This window comes from Microcaecilia unicolor, chromosome 8, assembly GCF_901765095.1.
Source record: "Microcaecilia unicolor chromosome 8, aMicUni1.1, whole genome shotgun sequence".
Taxonomy (NCBI): domain Eukaryota; kingdom Metazoa; phylum Chordata; class Amphibia; order Gymnophiona; family Siphonopidae; genus Microcaecilia; species Microcaecilia unicolor.
Genome location: NC_044038.1, coordinates 4742594 through 4767140, shown reverse-complemented (window position 1 = coordinate 4767140; position 24547 = coordinate 4742594). Strand labels below are relative to the sequence as shown.

The 24547-nt window shown below is 43.6% G+C and overlaps 1 protein-coding gene across 1 annotated transcript; it reads left to right on the top strand.

Annotated features, from left to right (window-relative positions):
• Window positions 1–1958: 1958 nt before the first annotated feature.
• On the top strand, window positions 1959–21018 carry CIAO3 (cytosolic iron-sulfur assembly component 3). Its single transcript, XM_030212807.1, has 11 exons — window positions 1959–2035; window positions 3934–4029; window positions 4163–4306; window positions 6198–6330; window positions 7596–7730; window positions 8882–9000; window positions 11562–11691; window positions 12395–12467; window positions 16563–16700; window positions 19804–19961; window positions 20152–21018. Exons 1-11 carry the CDS (start codon window positions 1967–1969, stop codon window positions 20388–20390), a joined length of 1434 nt encoding a protein of 477 aa, XP_030068667.1. The 5' UTR covers window positions 1959–1966; the 3' UTR covers window positions 20391–21018.
• Window positions 21019–24547: the final 3529 nt, after the last annotated feature.

The window sequence follows — 24547 nt, the reverse complement described above, 5'->3', positions numbered from 1 at the left end:
GTCAGATCGGAAATAAGCAAGTGTTGGTAGATGACAGTATATATAAGTGAGACATCAAAGCATTTCAGTGACAGTCTAACAGGATGGGGATGGGTAGGTAAGAGGAGGGTGACAAACAGAGCAAGTCCTGTCTGGTGGGTGTCAAAGTATTTAATCTTTCTGACTTCAAAGGTCTTATGTTCCTGTATTGTTTTAAAGTTATCTTTCAGGATTCTTACTATGAAATCACTGGCACAGTGTTCTGGTTTTGTAAAGTGCTGCCTCACAGGAGTGGAATCCTGGCTGGCACTGGCATTTTTTATGTGATGTGTATGTAAATTAAATCTTGTCTTTAGCATCTGGCTTGTTGCTCCAATATAGCATCCTCCGTCACATTTTTTACACTGAATGATATATACCACATTGGAAGATGAGCACGTGAAAGATTCCTTAATGTTGAATATTTTTCCTTAGTGAATGATCGTGGGGTCCTGTGAAATGTTTTGGCATAGTTTGCAGCTGGATATATTGCAAGGATGTGTGCCATTCTCTTCTTTTTGAGTCTGTGTTGGGAGCTTACTTCTGGTTAGCTTGTGTTTTAAGTTGGGTGGCTGTCGGAAAGCCAGCACTGGTGGGGATTGGAATATCTCTTTCAGTAATTTATGCTCCTGGAGTAGAGGCTGAAGATCTTTTATGATTTTTCTTAATTTTTTCCAGCTCTGGGTTGTATGTCAGTATAAGGGGGATTCTGTCTGTGGCTTTTTTCTTTGTACTGTAGCAGATTTTCTCTGGGTGTTTTGAGGGAGAAGGCAATACTCTTGGAGATTATTTTGGGGTTGTAGCCTTTCTGTTCGAAAGATGCAGTTAGGATTTCAAGGTGTCTGTCTCTGTCCCCTGAGTCAGAGTAGATACGGTGGTATCTTGTGGCTTGGCTATAAATAATGGGTCTTTTTGTATGTGAAGGGTGGAAGCTGGAGTTGTGGAGCTAGCTGTATCTGTCTGTGGGTTTCTTGTATATAGATGTTTGTATATAGCTATAGCTGAGACCGTGGTGTCCAAAAAATTGACTTTTTCTGGGGAGGAGTCAATTTTGAATCTGATTCTAGGATGGTATACCCATGCATATCTCCCGGTCTCTCACCTATCCACCCCCATCCTGTTAGACTGTCACTAAAATGCTTTGATGTTTCACTTATATATACTGTCATCTACCAACACTTGCTTATTTCCGATCTGACAAAGGGCAACCTTTGAAAGCTAATCACGAAATGTATTAAGTTATGTCCAATAAAAAAGGTATCATCTTATTTTCTTTTCCATGTTTTACTTCGTTTTATTTCTATTGATTGCCTTTAAAAGTGGACTAACACGGCTACCACACCTCTCTACTCAAGAAAAGTTTGGGAAGCAATCATGCGCCTCGTGTCTTAAACCTTGAGCTTATGGTCTGTGCCCTGAAGAGCACAGGTAGAAATCAAAGTAGGGTATACACAAAAAGTAGCACATATGAGTTTATCTTGTTGGGCAGACTGGATGGACCGTGCAGGTCTTTTTCTGCCGTCATCTACTATGTTACTATGTATGCCTTTACTAACCCTTAAACGGGGGGGGGGGGGGGGGGGGGGGGGGGGGGGGTTGCTGCCTGTCTGCTCTACACGCAGAGCTTCCCGAACTTACCCCCCAATTATTTGTTTCATATTTCATTGGAAGTCCCTCTACAGCTTTTCATTATAACCTATAAGCATTAACCCTGAAAAACTGCAAAGGACAAACAAACCCACCCTCACCCTATGCACAAGCAATTTTCTTATTCACAGACAGAAGAAAAATGACCTCCAGGCCCCGCCCATCCACAACACTTCTTTTTCCTGCGCAGGCGTAGAGCGCTGGCATTCACGACAGTGTGGCGCACAGGGCTGGGGTGTTTACGGCAGTTTGCAGCCTTTGGCCCCTTTTTCCTTCCGCGCTTGGAAGTAGCGTGGCAGAAATGGCGGCGTCGCCCTTCAGCGGGGTGCTGCAGCTGACGGATCTGGATGATTTTATCGGACCCTCCCAGGTCGGTGTCCCCGGAGGGGGAGGGGCTCCGGCCACGCGCACAACCCCCCCCCCTTTCCCAGTCCCAGCGCGCACAGACGGAAAGCAGCGCGTTTAAAGAGCTTGAGCGCCCTTAAAGGGGGGGGAGGGGGGGCTGAGCTGGGTAAAAGCCGGATCCTGTTGATACTGGCCGTTCTTGTCATTTCTCAGTCACTGAATCATGCGCATGGCTGATGTGTTGACCTACAAAGCATCAAAGTGTTGCTGCAGACATGGCATATAGGATGAGAATGGGGGTGGGGGTAGGGCTTTATTTGAGGGGGGTCCTGATTACTGGCACCTTTTCCATTGTCTGCTAAAATTGACCCACGGTCCCCAAGTTTTTATGAAAGAGCTCAGGCTCTACACACCAATTCTGCCTTGTCATAGATTCTGTGACTGGTTGCAGGGGGCCTGGCTATTGTGGGGTGGGTCCCTCAGTGATCACCCCACCCCTGAAGGGTGATCTGGCATTTGAGTACCAGCACCTTTTCCATTGTTTGCTAAAATTGACCCATGATCCCCAAATTTTAATCAAAGAGCTCAGGCTCTACACACCAATTCTGCCTTGTCATAGATTCTGTGACTGGTTGCAGGGGGCCTGGCTATTGTGGGGTGGGTCCCTCAGTGATCACCCCACCCCTGAAGGGTGATCTGGCATTTGAGTACCAGCACCTTTTCCATTGTCTGCTAAAATTGACCCATGATCCCCAAATTTTAATCAAAGAGCTCAGGCTCTACACACCAATTCTGCCTTGTCATAGATTCTGTGACTGGTTGCAGGGGGCCTGGCTATTGTGGGGTGGGTCCCTCAGTGATCACCCCACTCCTGAAGGGTGTCCTAGCACCTTTTTTGCTAGAAAAAACACACTGGGTGGGGGGCGACCCAAAAGAGGCATCTTTACCACAGAACTTGTCATAATGAGATCAAATTGGCTGTGAGATGATTATCTATAATAATTGTTATATTAGCACTTACTCATAAAAATGTCAGCAGGGCACCTCCAAATAGGGACTCCTGTCATATAATGGCACCTAGGTGCCCCAAGTTATGCAATTGCCCCCATAGTTTTGGTGAAAACTCTAATCCAGTTGTAAGCCTCAGGGCCTGAGTGCTTTTTAATTAAATTTAATCACTTAGGTAGAATCTTCACACTCAAGCTTTTCAAAGATGTGGCATATAACATCTAGACACATAAAGGACCTGTGGTGATTTAAAGCATAGGGCTTAAAGTCAGGGCCATCTTGAGCAACGGGCAGGGCCGGTCTTAGGCAGAGGCGACCAAGGCGACCGCATAGGGCCCCGCACCTAAGGGGGCCCCGCACGGCATGCCTAAGGGGGCCCCGCGCAACGCTTCAACTCTGCCTCGCTCGTGCCTCTGCTCCGACCTCCGCCGCTGCTCGCCTTAGTCGCCTGAGATGATCCCCATTCCTGCGGCTCGGCCACTCTGCTCCCGCCACCACCGGCGCGGCATCCACCCCCGGCTTGGGCCCGCTACTAATTGTAGTGGACTTGAACTGAATAATTTCTGGGGAGGGGAGGTTTCATGATAGCATTGTGCTTATTATTTCGATCAGTTTTTTTTTGTACAAGTTTAGCTTCATTTGTCTTTATTTGAAATTTCGTAATAAAAAAATGTTCTAAAAATGGAATAATCTTATCAATGGGGTGGAGCTAGGGTGGGGGTGGGGCTAGGGTAGGCGGGGCTAGGATGGGGCCCCACCAAATTGGTCTGCATAGGGCCCCGCACTTGCTAAGACCGGCCCTGGCAACGGGCCCATTAGACTGGCACATAAAGTGCTGTGGTGCCCCTCTATTAAAGTGGCATGGTTGTTTTGCATTTTACTTTTTTTTTTTCTTTTTGTTTTCTTTCTTTTCAGGATTGTATAAAACCAATAAAAGTTGAGAAAAAAACAGGCAAAGCAGCAGCAAAGATAAAAATTGACGACGATGGGAGTTATTTTCAAGTTAACCAGGTCAGAACACTCTGTTATCCCTGATTGAAAAATGTCATTCCAGTATTTGGCAAGGAAGGGACTTCAGGGCATAATAAGAAAAAGAGCCCATAATCTTAAATATTCATGTAGTTTCTGGTGGGTTTCAATGCAGGATGGAGGTGCTGAAAAGCTTGAAAAGGCAAAGATCACTCTGAATGACTGTTTAGCTTGCAGCGGCTGCATCACATCTGCAGAAAGCGTCTTAATCACCCAGCAGAGTCACGAGGAGCTCTACAAGGTGTTAAAACACAACCAGGTACTTGCAGGGTCCAGCATGGGTTTAAGAAAACATACAATACCCAAATGTAACTTGCCGTCAGCTTCTGTTGAAGGGGTGTGAGTTAAATAAGTAAGATCCATTGACTTGCTTATTTACCAAGAGATTACACAACTCAAGCTGGTTCAGCAAGGAGGCTGAAAAATGCTCTAATTCAAGCTAACGATTATTTTCTTTTAAATTATATGTCTCTTGTCTAACATCATACACAAAGGGGGAATGTACATAAGTACATAAGTAATGCCACACTGGGAAAAGACCAAGGGTCCAACGAGCCCAGCATCCTGTCCACGACAGCGGCCAATCCAGGCCAAGAGCACCTGGCAAGCTTCCCAAACGTAAAAAACATTCTATACATGTTATTCCTGGAATTGTGGATTTTTCCCAAGTCCATTTAGTAGTGGTTTATGGACTTGTCCTTTAGGAAGCCGTCTAACCCCCTTTTAAACTCTGCCAAGCTAACCGCCTTCACCATGTTCTCCGGCAATGAATTCCAGAGTTTAATTATGCGTTGGGTGAAGAAACATTTTCTCCGATTTGTTTTAAATTTACTACACTGTAGTTTCATCGCATGCCCCCTAGTCCTAGTATTTTTGGAAAGCGTGAACAGACGCTTCACATCCACCTGTTCCATTCCACTCATTATTTTATATACCTCTATCATGTCTCCCCTCAGCCGTCTCTTCTCCAAGCTGAAAAGCCCTAGCCTCCTTAGTCTTTTTTCATAAGGAAGTCGTCCCATCCCCGTTATCATTTTAGTCGCCCTTCGCTGCACCTTTTCCAATTCCACTATATCTTTCTTGAGATGCGGCGATTCCATTAGTGAGAGTGCCAGGATTCCATTATAGAATTACTTTCATACCTCTGCATCGGCTTGCCTACCTGTGTAACTTAAATTTAGTAGACCTATATTTTTCGTGTGGGGACTTTATAACCAATGTCACATATATTTTGTCCCAAACAACAATATATTCTTCCAGTCAACTAAGTTCAATTCCTTTTAACCATTATTCATCTTATCACACTTTAAAATAGTCACTTTGATGTACTATCTACATTCTTCTGGGGATCCTCAAATATTAATGCTGCTCTCACCATACGAACATAGTATTGCAGTGTTCATCCAACAGAATGACTGAGGCGCAAATCCTCATAGATCAACCCAAATATTCTACAGAAAACTTGATTTTTGGTTTTTTAACATTTTTTTCTGTTTTGTTTCGTAATTCACAAAGATATTTCTTAACTGCTTTAAGTAACTCAAAAGCAGCACTTATCTTTAGTAACGGCAACACTTAAGCCACAGGAGAACCTCTGCCAACATGGCCAAGTTTCTATTTCTTCCTCAGGGAAGAGGTTCTAGTTACAAAATCATCCCGTTCCTGCAAAAGCATAGCAGAAATGGCAACCCCGCCCATGCCCCTCTCGTGCCCTTGCATTTACACACCCTGCTACTTCTCACGTACCGTTACAGACTAGCATCTAGTCGTCCTCGTCCCACTACCACTTAACCTGTGAATGTGCTACTGTACATTTACATGCTCAATGTCTATTCCATGTGCTTGTTAAAAGATTTTTGTTACCCCTGTTTTTTACAAGATGTAAACTTAAAAAAAAAAAAACAGCATGTAATACATTTGGTAAAGGATCCTGCTAGATACTTGTGACCTGGACTGGCCACTGTTGGAAATAGGATACTGGGCTTGATGGACCTTCGGTCGGGCCCAGTTTTTATGTTCTAAGGGACTGGTTAATGAAGGACAGAGGTATGAGGAGACATTATGTAAATGAAATGGGTGAAACCGATCTGGTGCAAATCTCAATTGTGAGGCAGCTGTTCTGATTGCAAGGTATATCTCTCTCTTGTTAGACTGCAGAGTCTGAGCAGCAGAAGCTGGTGGTTCTGTCTGTTTCACCCCAGTCCAGAGCGTCCTTGGCAGCAAACTTTCACCTGAGCATTGAAGACACAGCCAAGAAATTAACTGCATTCTTCAAAAAATTAGGTGTGTAACTTTCTAATAATACTTTATATTTAGTAATGTATCTTCAGTGGTTAAGGCAACAGACCGAGGACCAGGGAAGCCAGGGTTTAAATCTCAGTGACGCTCCTTGTGATCTCACCCTCCATCGCCTCAGGTACCAACTTTGGGACAGGCAAATACGCACTGTAGCTGAACTTTGACCTACATCTAAAAAAGGCAAGAGCCGCATTAGCAGCCGCTAGTGCTACTTTGTAAAAGGGGGGAGGGGGTTGTTGTTAAAATTTGTAAACATTAAAATTGCTTAATATTGTAAGACCATTTTATTTGTACACACACACACACATATATATATGTATATCATTCCAGTCATTGAATCTAAAGACTTTGAGGATAATTTTCAGCCAGTGTTTTGTTAAGCACTGGCTAATTTGTGCCCGGCTATTAAGTACTGGTTCCCGTCTGGGTACTGGCACTGAATATCCAGCAAAGCAGTTGCTGGATACCACCGATATTCAGTGGTGGTACCCAGAAAGCTTCCCGATTAACTTAGGACAGCCTAACATTGGTGCTGCGCGGGTAACTGCTTGCTCTGCTCAGATTGTGCCTCAGAACCTCCCCGGCACCATTTGGATAGTTCCTTGGTGATGTGACCAAATTTTCAGCAGCATTATATCTAGTTATGTGCCACTCAAAAAAAAATCCAGGTTTCCATAGCATCCCTCTAGAGAAGCTATGCACTCCGACCAGCAGATGGAGACAAATTGAGCTTCAAGTAAGCTTATAAGTGGGGCTGTGCAGTCCCCAGAAACCCAGTCTGTTTTCAGTCTCAGCAGATGGTAATGTTAGCTTTGGACCCGAGGGGGGGGAGGTTAGTTCCCTTGGGGCTGGTCTTTAGTAACAACTTCTGGCTGCTGGATTGGGGTTGAGACCCATGGGGGTCTCTTGCGCTGTGGGGTTGACACACTCGGGTGGTCCTGAAAATCCAGTATGACCTAGTCAGCGTTATTTAACTGGGAAGGAGTCTCGTCTACTCGTTTAGGTAGCATTGGATTTAGGGTCCTTAATTTTTTTTTTATCCATAACAGAGGCAAATGCTGAATTATCACTCTTGTTGCATATTTTCAGCAATTAATTTGGAGTTAAGTACATCACCGTGACTGGATTGTACAGCTCTGGGTGATGAGAGCTCTTGCTTGTGCAGGAACATATGTTCAAAAGCATGAATCTTGGGGCCTTTTTCCTAGGTTGTTTACCCTAAGGCATGTTGGCGATTGTTTTTTTTTTAGGTGTGCACTATGTCTTTGATACAACCTTTGCAAGAAATTTCAGCCTCCTGGAGAGTCAGCGAGAATTTGTGCAACGCTTTCGGAGACAGAATGAAGAGAAGGAGGCTTGGCCAATGCTGGCCTCTGCCTGTCCAGGTACATTTCTGGAGAGGAGCAAGGCCTGTATACTTCCTTCTAGAGGAATCGCATCAGTAAAGCAGCTGGAAAATTAAGAAAATAAAGGCTGTTATTGTCATACATGTGCACACATTGCATTATACTTCCTAAGTATAATGCAACATGAATCGCTTGTTTACTCTTTCCAAAGATACTAGGACTAGGGGGCATGCAGTGAAGCTACAAAGTAATACATTTAAAATGAATTGGAGAAAATATTTCTTCACTCAATGTGTAATTAAACTGGAATTCGTTGCCAGAGAATGTAGTAAAAGCAGTTAGCTTAGCGGGGTTTAAAAAAAAGGTTTGGATGGCTTCCTAAAGGAAAAGTCTATAGACCATTATTAAAATAGACTTGGGGAAAAATCCACTGCTTATTTCTAGAATAAACAGAATAAAATGTATTGAGCTGTTTTGCGCTTGATGGACCTTCGGTCTGTCCCAGTATGGCAATACTTGTGTGCTTATGTACTTAAGTAGCCAGTGATACAGGATTTTTAAACCAAGCAAATGGGCCTTCTCTGTATATCTTTTGTAAGAGTGTTTGTCAGGCTCCTTTTTAATCTAGGCCCTGGGAGTTTTTCAGAGACCTCCGCTCAGACAGCCGTTTCTGAATTCTGTGTTTTCTGCTGTGCGTGTAGCTCCTGTTAGAGTATTTCTGCTCTGAGGATCCCCTCTCCCTCCTCTTGATGGTTAATTTGGTAGTACATTTCGTCCTTTAGATTGTAAGCTCCTTCGAGCAGGGACTGTCCTTCTTTGTTAAACTGTACAGTGCTGCGTAACCCTAGTAGCGCTCTAGAAACATTAAGTAGTAATAGTACGCTCTATCCTCTTTAGGATTCATTTTCCCCTCTGATTCGTTCTTTCCTATCTTGAATTGTAGTTCCTTTCAAATTTTTCTACTATCTTTTTTTAGTTTATGCACATCTTTGATTCCTGTTGTGAACGGTGGTATAACAAAAGTTTAATAAAACGTAAACATAAGGGGGCAGGATAGAGGGATAACAACACTACGTTTTATGTGTAGAAACTCAAGGTGGGTTTCTTCTTGCGGCAGTAATTCCTGGTTGGGATAAGATTTAGGGCAGTGATTGATTGTGCTCTGCCTGGTGCTTTCTTTCTGATGACAGGTTGGATCTGCTATGCGGAGAAAACGCACGGACAGTTCATTCTTCCACACATCAGTACCACAAGGTCTCCCCAGCAGGTCATGGGTGCCCTGATCAAGGATTACTTTGCAAAACAACAGGTAAAACATACCCAGGTGTACTGAACACAATACTAGTGACCGGCTCCTTGCTGGCTTTCTTAGACCACTTAGAAACTTTGGACTGTATTTAGCTGGTACATGTACCTACTCGTACCCAGTGCGATACCCTGGATTTGATATTTGTGCTGAAGAAGTTGACCCAGAGATGGATTTTGATCAGCGGGTGTCTGGTATTATGGTCTTAAAACTGTAAAATGCAACAGTAAATGCTTTTGGGGTGGGACATGTGAAGAGACATTTATAACCTAGGCACCTACATTTACACGTGTTATGCGTGTAAATGTTTAGAATAATTACGTGTATTTATAAGGGGGATATGCAAGGGACATAGGTGGGATTCCAAATTCAATGCATAATTAACAGAATAGTGGAAGTTACACAGGTACCTGCTGTATTTATTATGCCAGCTTGATGTGTGGTGTGATTCTGGGGGTCTAAATGTTAGACAGATCTATAACGAAGGAAATATTTTTTCACTCAAATAGTTGAGCTCTGGAACTCATTGCTGGAGGATGTGGTAACAGCGGTTAGCATATCTGGGTTTAAAAAAAAATGGGCACGTTCCTGGAGGAAAAGTCCATAGTTTGTTGTTAAGATGAACATGGGGAAAAACACTGCTTGCCCTGGGATTGGAAGCATGGAATGTTGCTACTGTTTTGGTTTCTGCCAGGTAATTGGGACCTGGATTGACCACATTTGGAAACTGGATACTGGGCTGGCTGGACCATCGGTCTGACCCAGTATGGCTGTTCTTATGTTCTAATTTATGCGCCTAGATTCCTTTATATAATAGGCTCCTACCATACACCCTCAGAGCCTGTAAATAGAGGTGTCCAGTTAAAGAATTGCCCCCTCAAGGGGGGCCAGAGGAACTCGCAGAGGAGCTGCTTGATTATGTATAATTTCTCTTGTCCTCTGTTTTGCTTTCCTCTCAGCTGATAGTAGTTCCCATAAGAACATAAGAGAGCCATACTGGGTTAGACCAATGGTCCATCCAGCCCTGTATCCTGCTTCCAACAGTGGCCAATCCAGGTCACAAGTACCTGGCTGGATTATTATTATTCCCTGGTTCTTGGCTTCTTCTAGGCCAACATAAGTTGACTATGACTCATGTAGGCTAATATTATCGGGGGTGGGAGTGTGTGGGTGGGGTGGGGTGGGGGGGGGGGGGGGAATTGGATTATATGACCACCCTTTAAAAGAGCTTTCACTGGCTGTTGATTTTTTTTTAATGGAATTCAACATGCAGTTTTATGTTTGTTCTACCACGTTATCTATAGAAGCAGCCACAATATACAGGTGGTAGACTGGAGCACTGGTCTCCATCGAGGTCACTGCAGCCTTCCCTGAAGGGACTGTTACAGCTACCGTCGTTTGTCAGCCACTTAAAAATGCGCTTAAGTCACAGAGGGCCAGCACTATGGCACGCTGTCTCTCTCAGGCCTTACGACAGGGAATAAATTCTCTGTTTCCAGGAGTAATGTAAAGCATGGTTTTGTTATCCAGGTGGTTGGAGTTTGTTAAAATGCTTTATTGAATTTTATTTCTAATGTAAAAAGCAAATTAAAAATGAAAATTATTTTTTTTTCTTTTATTGTATGTATTTTGTTCTTTCTAATTACTCAATATCTTAGTTGATGGAAGACGTATATAAAGTAAATCTGCTTCAAACTAAACCCCCTGTTTACAAAGCCGCACGGTAATGCCGACACATGGGCTATGCCAGCATTAGCGCACTGGCAACCACTAGCGCAGCTTTGTAAACAGAGGGGTAATACATTATTTTATTTATTTAATTAATACATTTATAACCCACCTATCCAGCCATCTAGGCGGGGTACAACATAACAATCATAAAAAAAAAAACCATACAAACACTCAGTGCCCCAGAAACACCTGAAAACCCTCTCTTCAAACAAACCCTTTACAAAACAACCAGGTTTTCAACTGCTTTTTTAAACTGGGACACAGAAGAGAGTTGGTGCATGGCCAAAGGAAGAGAATTTGTGCTATATAAATGTTCTAATAAAAATAATGCACCATTAAATGACTCGCTGATCATTTAAGTTCATCAACCTAATATTAACAACACTAATAAAGCCGAGTATGAGAATGTGCTGACTGATTCTGCAATGGTTTGGAATTAGAAAGTGGAAAAATTATATTCCACTTTCTACAAACATATTAGAAAAACTGACAGAATGGAAACACTGGCCCAAAATAGCCTGTTTTCATGGATATCACTGTTAATTGTTTATTTATTGGGATTTGTTAACTGCCTTTATGTGGAAATTGATATAAACAACTTACATTGTGTTAACAACACAAGAATAGTAAAATGACCAAACATAAGTACAAAATGCAATCAAATGAAATCCTGGTAATAGCAATGGAGGAAACAAATATGGTTGCATTGACATCGAGTTGTCAGGGATGTCTCCTGATCCTGATCTCTTTAACGCCCATGAGATTCCATGGAATATTACTGCACTGCAGACTCTGCCATGCCATTGAAGCTTTTCTGTGTTTTTCTTTTTGAGAATGTATTGCCAGATCGCATCTATCACGTGAGCGTAATGCCCTGCTATGACAAGAAACTGGAGGCATCCAGGCCAGACTTCTTTATCAAAGAGTCTGATACCCGGGAGGTGGATTGTGTGATTACTACAGGTAAGGGAGCAGGTGGAACCCGATCAACATGTCTTCATCCAAACTCAAATGCTATCCCTGCGCTTAGACTGGCTTTAAGGATGTGTTTTTAAACATGGCTGCAGAAGGATTGCAGCTGGACCCAGGTCTGGGACCAAGGGCGTGAAAGCATCATAGAATGCTGGTGTGATCACTTCCTGACTGTATTGAACTTCAGAGGTTATTATTTAGATAGCAAGAATTGTTTTGTGGATTTGATTGCACTTTTGATTTTGCACAGACTTTGGTACACTCTAGGATGTATCTGGGCTCAGGAGAAAAGGGCCTCTTTAAAGCTCTTTTGGCCTGTGAAAGCCATAGGTATGGTTCATCACAGCTTTGATAAGTGAGAGTGACCATTCACGTATTCAATATTTACATTATTTTATCTTTTAATTGACACCTCTTGCTATTCTCAAGTGTTTTGCATGAAAATCTTTATGAGATTGTTTTTCAGCTTGGTAGAATGCAGAAGTTGTCCCCTTTCCATTGTCCTGCATCGGGATAAAATGCCTTTAAATGTAGTATTTTTAGTATAGTCTAAATTAGAATTTAACAATAGTTTTAATTTTTCTAATGACTAGACAGATACTGAGGAGGATATTTTTGTATGAAAACAATTGAATGATCTTTCCTGTTGTTAAGATGTTGATCACTAACGTTTGTGATGTGATTTTCCTTTCAGGGGAGGTGCTTCGGATGCTGGAGGAAGAGGGTGTGTCTTTGTCAGACGTGGCACCAGCCTCTTTGGATTCCATGTAAGAAGTTCTATTTTAGTCTTTAGATCTACTGACAACTTTTTTTTTTTATGGTCTTTTTTTTTAATGACAACATAATACCACTTCAATTACACTCCTAAAACTCTCTCGCTATACCGTATGCCTAATTCTATGTTGTTTTCCAAGTGCTCCATGTAACTCTAATGTATCACTTACTCCAGAATTTTTCTATATTGTCATCCATGTAACACCAATTGTTTGTCTACTCCGGAATGGCAAATGCCATGACGGAATATTGTAAGCCACATTGAGCCTGCAAATAGGTGGGAAAATGTGGGATACAAATACAACAAATAATAAAATAATAATCACAATGCCTGGTGCCCAGTAGCCTAAGGTTCCATAAATCCTGTATAGTGAGAAAGCAGGGCTGGGATTCTAATTCCTATCCAGTTCAGACCCTGATTGTTTGCAAAGAGAGCCTGAGGGCTGTCCAGAATGCACGCCTCCGTGTATTTCTTTCCCAGCAGTAAGCAAAACAGACTTCCTTACAACAGACTCACAATGGCTTTACTAGAAGACGTAAAGAACCAGGAGTTGCTGATGTGATGTTATATGTGAAAAGCCAAATAAATGTAGCGAGAAATGTGACCAGATGAGAGAATAAAATTCAGATCCCCCTAGTGGGAACAGGAGGTATAGAGGTAAGAATCAGTCAGGGGAGGAGTAAAATTGTCTCCTGCTCACCAGTCTCCTTTGCTCAACTGTAGTTGCCCCAAATAAGGACTCGATTAAGCCCTTTTGTTCTCATCATTAAAATGAGTATTTCCTAGGTGGGATATTTCCTGATGTGTGTGTATGAGGACCCAGGAGAGGAAGAATTGGCTCCATTTCATGAAGCGGGGTGAATCTCTTCATAAAGGTGGTTAATAAATCCCAATAACTAAAATATAGGGCTGAAGTGTGCTGATGTCCTTAACACCGGCCCCATTCTGTTTGCACTTTTTGAGTGTCGTCGTGTGTATGTGGACAGAAGAGGAAGAAAGTGGGAGTAGGACCAAGGACTCCAGAAGCGGAAGGGCCAATCTTGTGCTTAAAAGAAGTTTATTGATCAAAGACACGACACTGTGTTTTGGCCCAAAAGGCCTGCATCAGGAGTCTTTTTGAATGAAAAGATCTAAAAATCTTTGGAAGTTAAATATTTCTGACTGTATCAATCAAGAAGATGGTCTTGATAAAGACCTTTGTGGTGGACAATACCAGCCTTCAAATTAAGTTGGCAAACAGAACCAAACTCCTGATGCCTTTTGGGCCGAAACACAGCGTTGTGTCGAGTCTTTGATCAATAAACATTTTTTAAGCACAAGATTGTCCTTTCTGCTTCTGGAGTCTGTGGTCCTTTTCCCACTTTCTTCCTCTTCTGTTTGTGTATCTCTCTCGTGGGACCTTTGAGGTCTCCGCTTTTGCGGATTTTCCTGTTGTGTACAGTGGGGGAAATAAGTATTTGATCCCTTGCTGATTTTGTAAGTGTGCCCACTGACAAAGACATGAGCAGCCCATAATTGAAGGGTAGGTTATTGGTAACAGTGAGAGATAGCACATCACAAATTAAATCCGGAAAATCACATTGTGGAAAGTATATGAATTTATTTGCATTCTGCAGAGGGAAATAAGTATTTGATCCCCCACCAACCAGTAAGAGATCTGGCCCCTACAGACCAGGTAGATGCTCCAAATCAACTCGTTACCTGCATGACAGACAGCTGTCGGCAATGGTCACCTGTATGAAAGACACCTGTCCACAGACTCAGTGAATCAGTCAGACTCTAACCTCTACAAAATGGCCAAGAGCAAGGAGCTGTCTAAGGATGTCAGGGACAAGATCATACACCTGCACAAGGCTGGAATGGGCTACAAAACCATCAGTAAGACGCTGGGCGAGAAGGAGACAACTGTTGGTGCCATAGTAAGAAAATGGAAGAAGTACAAAATGACTGTCAATCGACAAAGATCTGGGGCTCCACGCAAAATCTCACCTCGTGGGGTATCCTTGATCATGAGGAAGGTTAGAAATCAGCCTACAACTACAAGGGGGGAACTTGTCAATGATCTCAAGGCAGCTGGGACCACTGTCACCACGAAAACCATTGGTAACACATTACGACATAACGGATTGCAATCCTGCAGTGCCCGCAAGGTCCCCCTGCTCCGGAAGGCACATGTGACGGCCCGTCTGAAGTTTGCCAGTGAACACCTGGATGATGCCGAGAGTGATTGGGAGAAGGTGCTGTGGTCAGATGAGACAAAAATTGAGCTCTTTGGCATGAACTCAACTCGCCGTGTTTGGAGGAAGAGAAATGCTGCCTATGACCCAAAGAACACCGTCCCCACTGTCAAGCATGGAGGTGGAAATGTTATGTTTTGGGGGTGTTTCTCTGCTAAGGGCACAGGACTACTTCACCGCATCAATGGGAGAATGGATGGGGCCATGTACCGTACAATTCTGAGTGACAACCTCCTTCCCTCTGCCAGGGCCTTAAAAATGGGTCGTGGCTGGGTCTTCCAGCACGACAATGACCCAAAACATACAGCCAAGGCAACAAAGGAGTGGCTCAGGAAGAAGCACATTAGGGTCATGGAGTGGCCTAGCCAGTCACCAGACCTTAATCCCATTGAAAACTTATGGAGGGAGCTGAAGCTGCGAGTTGCCAAGCGACAGCCCAGAACTCTTAATGATTTAGAGATGATCTGCAAAGAGGAGTGGACCAAAATTCCTCCTGACATGTGTGCAAACCTCATCATCAACTACAGAAGACGTCTGACCGCTGTGCTTGCCAACAAGGGTTTTGCCACCAAGTATTAGGTCTTGTTTGCCAGAGGGATCAAATACTTATTTCCCTCTGCAGAATGCAAATACATTCATATACTTTCCACAATGTGATTTTCCGGATTTAATTTGTGATGTGCTATCTCTCACTGTTACCAATAACCTACCCTTCAATTATGGGCTGCTCATGTCTTTGTCAGTGGGCACACTTACAAAATCAGCAAGGGATCAAATACTTATTTCCCCCACTGTATATGTGGAACATGTCTAGTATAAATTTGTGTGCAGTCTGGGCGTGGGCGTTCCCAGGTGAGGCTGGGGCACAGTTTCTAAAATATGCAACATAGAGACACAAATGTTACACCTGCTTTGGAAGAGGTGTGACATCTTGTGTGCACTGGGGATCGTTCCGAGAGTCCGTTTTTATAAAGGCACAGAGGCCTAGGCATGAAAGTTGTAGGCATTTTATTTATTTATTACATTTGTATCCCACATTTTCTCACCTATTTGCAGGCTCAATGTGGCTTACATAGTACCGGAGAGGCGATTGCAGACTCCGGTGTAAACAAATACATAGTGAAGTTGTGGTAAGATAACGTTGATGTGGTATAGCCACATAAGGGAAACGTACTCGGAAAGTAACCCGTTATGACAAAGTGATGAAGGAAGGACTTGGCATTGTACAGTCCTCAATGATCGCAGATTAAAATACAGTTCTAGTCTAGTTGCCTTATTAAATATCACTAGAATCTCAAGACCTACTCAGTGTGAAAGATGCATCCTGCTGTATTCAAACTGCATAGACGTTTATTTATCTTTTTGTTGAGGATATGTATATCTGACTCTGTTGCCATGTGGAAATGCACAAGGTGGTGTTATGCTACCATGAAGTTCAAAGCAGATTACAAACAGAGAAGTAGAACATAGATCTAGGAATTTACAGCTCTTTCAAGAATAGTGGATTCACCCAGAAAATAAAAAAAATATATATGGATATTTAATAAAACTTAAAATCATAAGAAACAATAAATTACAAGTTTTTAGATATGACACATTCACAAAACAAAATTAGTTTTTAAACAAAGCAAAACTGCTTTAAGAACAGATAGAGACTGAGAAATTTGCTCGAAGTATGTGTGAGCTCTGGTAACTTTCGGACATCATCTTGGGCTTCTGTTATTTTAGCATGCATGAGCCAGCTCTTAAGGATGTCTGTCTGTCTGTCTTTCATTTGGCAGCAGCAATGATTGAAATCCCAACATCCAACAAGTACTACCAGCTGCCTTGTGCTTTCTCTGTCTTTGCAGCTTTAATGTTGCATTGGAGCAGCAGCTGCAGAGTCATTCTGGAGGAGGGTCTGGGGGATACCTGGAGCACATCTTCCGACACGCTGCTAAGGAGCTCTTTGCAATTCAAGTAGACGAATTGAAATACAAACCATTGAAGTAAGGATAGTAGGACACTTCTCTCTGTTGCCTAACGAAACAAATGCTTTTTACTTTAGCTGTATATATTCCCCAAGTGTTTTGAGATCCTGAAAATGCTTGCATCAAGCTTTGGGGTAGAAATATTTGTACCATCCACTTTTTCCATTAATGTAGTCTGAGTTAGCAAAGTTTTTTTTGTATCTGTAATGGGGGCTTTCTGTAGAACAATGCAATGCAACCATGCCGAAAAACTGACATTACTCCACGGTACATATTTTTCTAAAACTTACGGGAACTTTTTAAAAGCTTCCTAAGTGCAGTTACCCTCGTTCCTTTCCAGTTTATTACGGAGTGCTGTGGTAGAAAAATGTGACTGCATTCCCGTACTGTGAAAATGTGTGTACGAGTTCAGTTTTATTAAAAACTTGACGGTATCACCTTCACTAACGCACAGCTTAGTTTTCAGTTCTTTATTTCCTTCTGGTTGATGGACACAACTACAGTGGTGGAAATAAGTATTTGATCCCTTGCTGATTTTGTAAGTTTGCCCACTGATAAAGACATGAGCAGCCCATAATTGAAGGGTAGGTTATTGGTAACAGTGAGAGATAGCACATCACAAATTAAATCCGGAAAATCACATTGTGGAAAGTATACGAATTTATTTGCATTCTGCAGAGGGAAATAAGTATTTAATCCCTCTGGCAAACAAGACCTAATACTTGGTGGCAAAACCCTTGTTGGCAAGCACAGCGGTCAGACGTCTTCTGTAGTTGATGATGAGGTTTGCACACATGTCAGGAGGAATTTTGGTCCACTCCTCTTTGCAGATCATCTCTAAATCATTAAGAGTTCTGGGCTGTCGCTTGGCAACTCGCAGCTTCAGCTCCCTCCATAAGTTTTCAATGGGATTAAGGTCTGGTGACTGGCTAGGCCACTCCATGACCCTAATGTGCTTCTTCCTGAGCCACTCCTTTGTTGCCTTGGCTGTATGTTTTGGGTCATTGTCGTGCTGGAAGACCCAGCCACGACCCATTTTTAAGGCCCTGGCGGAGGAAAGGAGGTTGTCACTCAGAATTGTACGGTACATGGCCCCATCCATTCTCCCATTGATGCGGTGAAGTAGTCCTGTGCCCTTAGCAGAGAAACACCCCCAAAACATAACATTTCCACCTCCATGCTTGACAGTGGGGACGGTGTTCTTTGGGTCATAGGCAGCATTTCTCTTCCTCCAAACACGGCGAGTTGAGTTCATGCCAAAGAGCTCAATTTTTGTCTCATCTGACCACAGCACCTTCTCCCAATCACTCTCGGCATCATCCAGGTGTTCACTGGCAAACTTCAGACGGGCCGTCACATGTGCCTTCCGGAGCAGGGGGACCTTGCGGGCACTGCAGGATTGCAATCCGTTATGTCGTAATGTGTTACCAATGGTTTTCGTGGTGACAGTGGTCCCAGCTGCCTTGAGATCATTGACAAGTTCCCCCCTTGTAGTTGTAGGCTGATTTCTAACCTTCCTCATGATCAAGGATACCCCACGAGGTGAGATTTTGCGTGGAGCCCCAGATCTTTGTCGATTGACAGTCATTTTGTACTTCTTCCATTTTCTTACTATGGCACCAACAGTTGTCTCCTTCTCGCCCAGCGTCTTACTGATGGTTTTGTAGCCCATTCCAGCCTTGTGCAGGTGTATGATCTTGTCCCTGACATCCTTAGACAGCTCCTTGCTCTTGGCCATTTTGTAGAGGTTAGAGTCTGACTGATTCACTGAGTCTGTGGACAGGTGTCTTTCATACAGGTGACCATTGCCGACAGCTGTCTGTCATGCAGGTAACGAGTTGATTTGGAGCATCTACCTGGTCTGTAGGGGCCAGATCTCTTACTGGTTGGTGGGGGATCAAATACTTATTTCCCTCTGCAGAATGCAAATAAATTCATATACTTTCCACAATGTGATTTTCCGGATTTAATTTGTGATGTGCTATCTCTCACTGTTACCAATAACCTACCCTTCAATTATGGGCTGCTCATGTCTTTGTCAGTGGGCAAACTTACAAAATCAGCAAGGGATCAAATACTTATTTCCACCACTGTATCCCACAGGTTCTGGAATAGGGGGAAGGACTAATGGAAAGAAAATTATCAGGTAAGATCTAATTTCTCCCTAAGCTTTAGAAGAACATGTCCAGTGGAGAGTTGTCATAATGATCCTTGTAACCCTGCCAGAATCTTCTCTGAAAGCAGCAGTTCTGCTGATCTGGCTCCAATATGAGGCTGTTGCATTAGACCCTGAAGCAGGGAAGGTGCTGACAAATTGGCCACTGTTGGAAACAAAGATGCTGGGCTTGATGGTCCTTCAGTCTGCGTCCCAGTATGGCAATACTTGCATACTTAAATCCAAAGAAAGGGAATTGGGACTTGATATACTGCCTTTCTGAGGTTTTTGCAACTACATTCAAAGCAGTTTACATATATTCAGGTACTTATTTTGTACCAGGTGCAATGAAGGGTTAAGTGACTTACCCAGAGTCACAAGGAGCTGCAGTGGGAATCGAACTCAGTTCCCCAGGATCAAAGTCCACTGCACTAACCACTAAAGTCACTGGCAAGGGCCTTATTCTTTAAGCACCAAGCGAAAAGCATGCCTTACAACTGTTTGTGGGGGGGTCCCCCCTCCCCCATGGGGAGCAGTTACTAATTCTGCCTGTGTGCATGCCAACTGCATTTACCTTTTTATATGGTGATTCTCCTGATCATTTTTCCATGCTAAAATCCTTACTACAATGGCTAGTAATGTTAGCATGGGGAAATCCTGAGTAACGTGCCGTGTTGAAGGATAATACAGCTTATTACGTCAGCCCCAGAAGCAAGGGAAGGGATGAGAGGGCAGCTGGTATGTTCTTGTAATGACAAAATACACTGTTTCAGTTACTGCAGCGTGGCATACTCTTTTTGCACGTCTGAAGAACTGGGATGCCAGTGTTAATTCTCTAACTTCCAGGGCCTGGTTGGCAGGTAGTTTGTGTAGTCTTTATTTTTTTTCTTAACAACTAATCTTCAGTATTTATTTACAGATAAATATGTTTATAAATCTTACTTTGCTTTGTATTCTTTTGGCTAGAAACAAGGACTTTCAGGAGGTGACTCTAGAACAGGACGGGAAGGTTTTGCTGCAGTTTGCTTTAGCTTATGGCTTTCGAAACATTCAAAACCTGGTTCAGAAACTGAAGCGTGGAAAATGTCCCTATCACTATGTGGAGGTCATGGCTTGCCCGTCAGGTGTGTGCGTAGTAGCGTAAGACTCCTTTTCATTTGCTTTTCAAATTATTCCCAGGCTAGAATGTGCTGTTTTTATCCATAAGTGGTTTGCAAGGAGTACAGTAAGGTATGCATAACTTATGCCAGAAAGTTTCCTTTTAAAGACTTAAACTTGCAGTTCTGAGCCTCTGCCCATGTGCTGTTCTTTTAGGTTGCTTAAATGGTGGAGGTCAAATCCGAGCAGATGCAGAAGCCAGCAAGGATTTGCTTCAGCGAGTGGAGATGCTCTATGACAGTGTCCAAACCGAGATTCCGGAGCAAAACTCAGCCACAGCAGAACTTTATGAGCAGTGGCTGAACCGGCCTGGTTCGGAGAAAGCTGAAAAGATGCTGCACACAGAGTACCATGCAGTGGAGAAGATGAACACTGGCTTCAGTATCAAGTGGTGACAGAGTGTGTTTGTGTGAGACTTCTGTTACTGTCCTCGAGTCACACGCCAAGGGGTCCTGAGAACTGCAGCTCACACTGTGAAACGCACAACACTTGGCAACTGTCAGGAAGCAGATACATGAGAGCAGCACTGAAATCTTGCAGACCTCGGTATCCTGCATGTGTTCAGCCTGCGACTGGGGCAGTAACTGCTTGACTGACAACATACTTTCATGCTGCTGTGTGTTTGGACAACTAATACAGGATACAATAATAAACAGTTGTCACTTATTCAAAGAATTCATGAACCCCAATTTATCAAAATTCACAAAGAAGACCATGGTAATTTTGAGGCCTAATGTTTTGTCTGTTTATAACAATACTAACAGGATGCAACAGGAGGAGAACAATGGTCGGCACTCTCTAAAGCTACTTCAGGTCCTGTTCCATGATTGTCCAGCAGGAGTCAGTTGAGGACAGGTTTACGACCACTGTAGAGCCTGAGCTTGACCAGGACAGTGACAAATGATATACCTGGGTAAAAGTGCCTGAACTCTGAATACGCCACTCCTGTGATTCCCAAACCTGGGCCTGGAGGCACCCCAGCCAGTTAGGTTTTTAGGAATATTCATGAGTAAGATTTGCATGCAGTGGAGGCAGGACATGCAAATCTCTCATGAATATTCCTGAAAACATAACTGGCTGGGGTGCCTCCAGGCCCAGGTTTGTGAACCACTGCTTTATACATTATAAGACTAACACGTGATGCAGTTGGTTTATTTTCTTTGAAATAAAACTTTAACATCACAAACTGTTTGCTGTAATCCTCATTGCCAGAGAGAAGAGCGTTAGAAACATTTTCCCAGAATGTGATGATTACAAAAGCTGCATTGATTTGTGAACAAGCAGGATTAAATGATCTGCTTAGAAGGTATCATCCCGTCGCTCTGGAACGCACAGATCCTCCAAAATGCCAAAAATGTTTTGAGCACGAGCCGGGCTCCTCCCCTTCCTCCATCTGTTCAGTTTTTAGGTGTGGCAGAACAGGCAGTGATTAAACATTTCAGCCCGCCTACCTCCTTTGGAGCTGCTACTCCCCCCCCCCCCCCCCCCCCCCCCCCCAAAAAAAAAAAAAAACCCAAAACTTCAAGCGTGATTATAAGTGTTAGAGCTGTGTGTCATTGGAATAGTCTCAGCTGAGGTTTGAGTGCTAAATCTTTATATGATTTTAAGATTATATGTAAAGACAAAGCTATTGCAGAAACACAGGAGGCTGGGAACTGATAAATTCAAGCAACATGCAATATTTATAAATTGTATAATGTACTTTGTCTTTTAAATTAACATGGAAAGTATCTCCTTGTTGGAAACTGCATTGAATAATTACATTTTGGGACAGTCCAAAAATCTAGGCTTCACAAAATGCCCTTGAAGGGGGCACTCTGTGTTAAGACACCCATAAGCCTAGTCAAACCTAAAAAGCCAGCGCTTGTGCTCTCTGGACCCTACTGTCTGCTGGGATTTCTTTGCTGCTTCCATGGATTATGTGCTATCGCTGACGAAGCTCTTCGTGCACAAAACGTCTTCTGCAGGATCCCACCTACTTCCAGAGCAACAGGGGGCAAATGAAGGGCCTGCTTCACTAAGGAAAAAATTGTCTGGTTTTTCATATTACAATAATTATGTCAGCAATGTAGTGAACTTACCTACAAAAATGAAACTGGCAGAGTAGTGGGAACATGTATTCCTAGCTGTTAATTTCCTTTCTTTGAGGCTTGTTTCCCCCTACCAGCAGATGGAGGTAGAGATACTGAACTCTTCCAGTGACATCACCAGTATCAGGGCTGCTGCAGCCTGGATCCTTTTAGTATGCTAGTACCAGAGCAGAATATCAAACCACTGCCTTACGTATTAACAAGAAACATTACTGAAGAGGGAGAGCCCTAAGGAAAGTCCCAAAGGCTGGTCTAGTAGGACTCAAGGAATGGAAATTAAAACAGCTATGAATAAAATTCATCTTCCTTTTCATCCTGCTGGACTAGTCCAAACACAAGGAGGCATATTTTCAAAGCACTTTGGGAGTCTAAGTTCCATAGGTTTCTATGGAACTTTGGGAAGCTAAGTGCTTTGAAAATGAGCCTCAAGATGTACTACTCTCTAGTGGGAGGGGAAGACAAGACATCCCCCCCTCCCTTCTGTAACAGCTCTACCAAAGGTTGCATTGACCTTTGTAATAACATCAATCGTGTAGTGTTTCAAAGAGAAATGCAGCGATGATCAAGTTGCTGGCCAGAAAATAGCCTCTGCCGTGACTGCTGGGCCTCGACCCAGGCAGTAGCTCGAGGTTGAGTGGAATGGTCCTGGGACACTAGCCAGAACAACTTTCCAATGAAGAACATACATGTTTATCCCATGCATTTTTGTCTCTACCACCGTTACAGGAAGGACATTGCATGCATCCACCACCTGATAGGCACGAAAGGGAGAAAACACTTTAGGCCTGTAAATCAGGTAGTCATGCCTGGCTTGTTCGGAGAGGGAACTTTAGATTTGTCTCAGGTGTTCCATAGATTTGGGTGTGTTCAGAGTGCTGTTATATTACCTGGCATTGCAGGAGATGCGGGGTGGCTTTAGTTCCTTGGTGCATTGCATTGAGGCAAACACACATTGCCTCAATCCAATGCACCAAGGAACCTAAAGCCAGCTTGCCCTTTACACAGCCCCTGAAATGAATCTACTGCGATGCCAGGTAACATAACAGCACTGAACACACCCAAATCTATGGAACATTTGAGAGGAATCTAAAGTTCCCTCTCCCAACAAGCCAGGCATGACTACCTGATTTACAGGCCTAAAGTGTTTTCTCCCTTTCGTGCCTATCAGGTAGTGGATGCATGGAATGTCCTTCCTGTAACGGTGGTAGAGACAAAAATGCATGGGATAAACATAGGAGATGGAAGCAAAACATGGCTATTGAGGTGTTAAGGAACTAAGGCCAACGCCGGACACACTTCTAGTCTGTATCCCACAAATGTGAAAAAAAGAGATAAGACATCTGCTATGAGTGAGGGTGCAGTGAATCTTGAGAGGGAGAGAGCGACATCTGTAATGTTGAAATTAGCAACTTCCTCAGCAATCCTCCAGACCGTTCAAGACGCTTGGGTTATGCACTCCTACCAGCAGAGGGAGACTGAACACTAAAACTTCTTATTCAAGTAGCCTGTGCAGAGACCTTCTACTAACCAGTATTTTCTGTCTCAGCAGAGGGTAGATGTGTGCAGCCTGTGCAGTGTACTCAGTCTGGTAGGCCCGTTTGGTGGTTTCTAGGTTGGGTTGTAAATGTTAGAGAACCCACACTTGGATCTCTATTATAGGGTGTAAGTCCTAAGGGGCTTCTTATTCCCTGTGGGGTGTCACACCCGGGTGACCGGGTCCCTCCCCCTGTGCTCTTCCTCTGGAGGACTGCTTGACCTCGACTAGCGGAGAGGGAGGAGGATGATACTGTCCCCCTGCTAGCATGGACTAAGGCTCAGGGATGACGGTCAGACCCCTTTGGACACAATTGGGGGGTAAGGACCGTGGCCTGGTGCCCAGGAGCTACAAGAACTGGACCTCAAAGAGACTGAGCCCTGAGGTGTTAGGCTGCTGGAGGCAGAGAAATACTGAAAGGTTGCAGACTGCCTCAGTCCTTATACCAGTGATGTCACTGGAAGAGTTCAGCTTCTCTACCTCATCTGCTGCTGGTGGGGGGGGGGGGGGGGGGACGGACAACCCATTGGTCTAGACTGGTCTGGCAGGATGAAAAGGAAAAGTTTTATTAATTTAATTTTCCTGTCACATTATGTCGCTACCTGTTTAGGCCATACTTTCTGCGAAACCGTCTTGGGAACCGAGGAAAAGTTCCAACTCTCAGAGCTGACAAACTCATATATGAACCTGCTTACAGCAAATCTCCTCCTTAGAACAGTCTCTCAGTTTTTATCTAATCTATCCATTCCTAAAGTAGTACCACAAAGTTACCCCCTCTCAGGATACTCTGGTTGACCCTAGCTGTAATACCGTGAGACTACCACTGAGAGAGGTGCCATGTGCAGCCACAGTGGCGAGGGGCAGCAGTGAGTGGGTTTCGTTCTTGCCCTGATGACCCACTGGACCACCAGGGATGGTCGGGTGGGGT

Bases quoted from the DNA above. Each gene is read 5' to 3' on its own strand.
- CIAO3 (XM_030212807.1), top strand. From the start codon at position 1,967: ATGGCGGCGTCGCCCTTCAGCGGGGTGCTGCAGCTGACGGATCTGGAT. The intron at 4,307-6,197 runs GTACTTGCAGGG...CTCTCTTGTTAG, and splicing joins AGGTGTTAAAACACAACCAG to ACTGCAGAGTCTGAGCAGCA. The intron at 6,331-7,595 runs GTGTGTAACTTT...TTTTTTTTTTAG, and splicing joins TGCATTCTTCAAAAAATTAG to GTGTGCACTATGTCTTTGAT.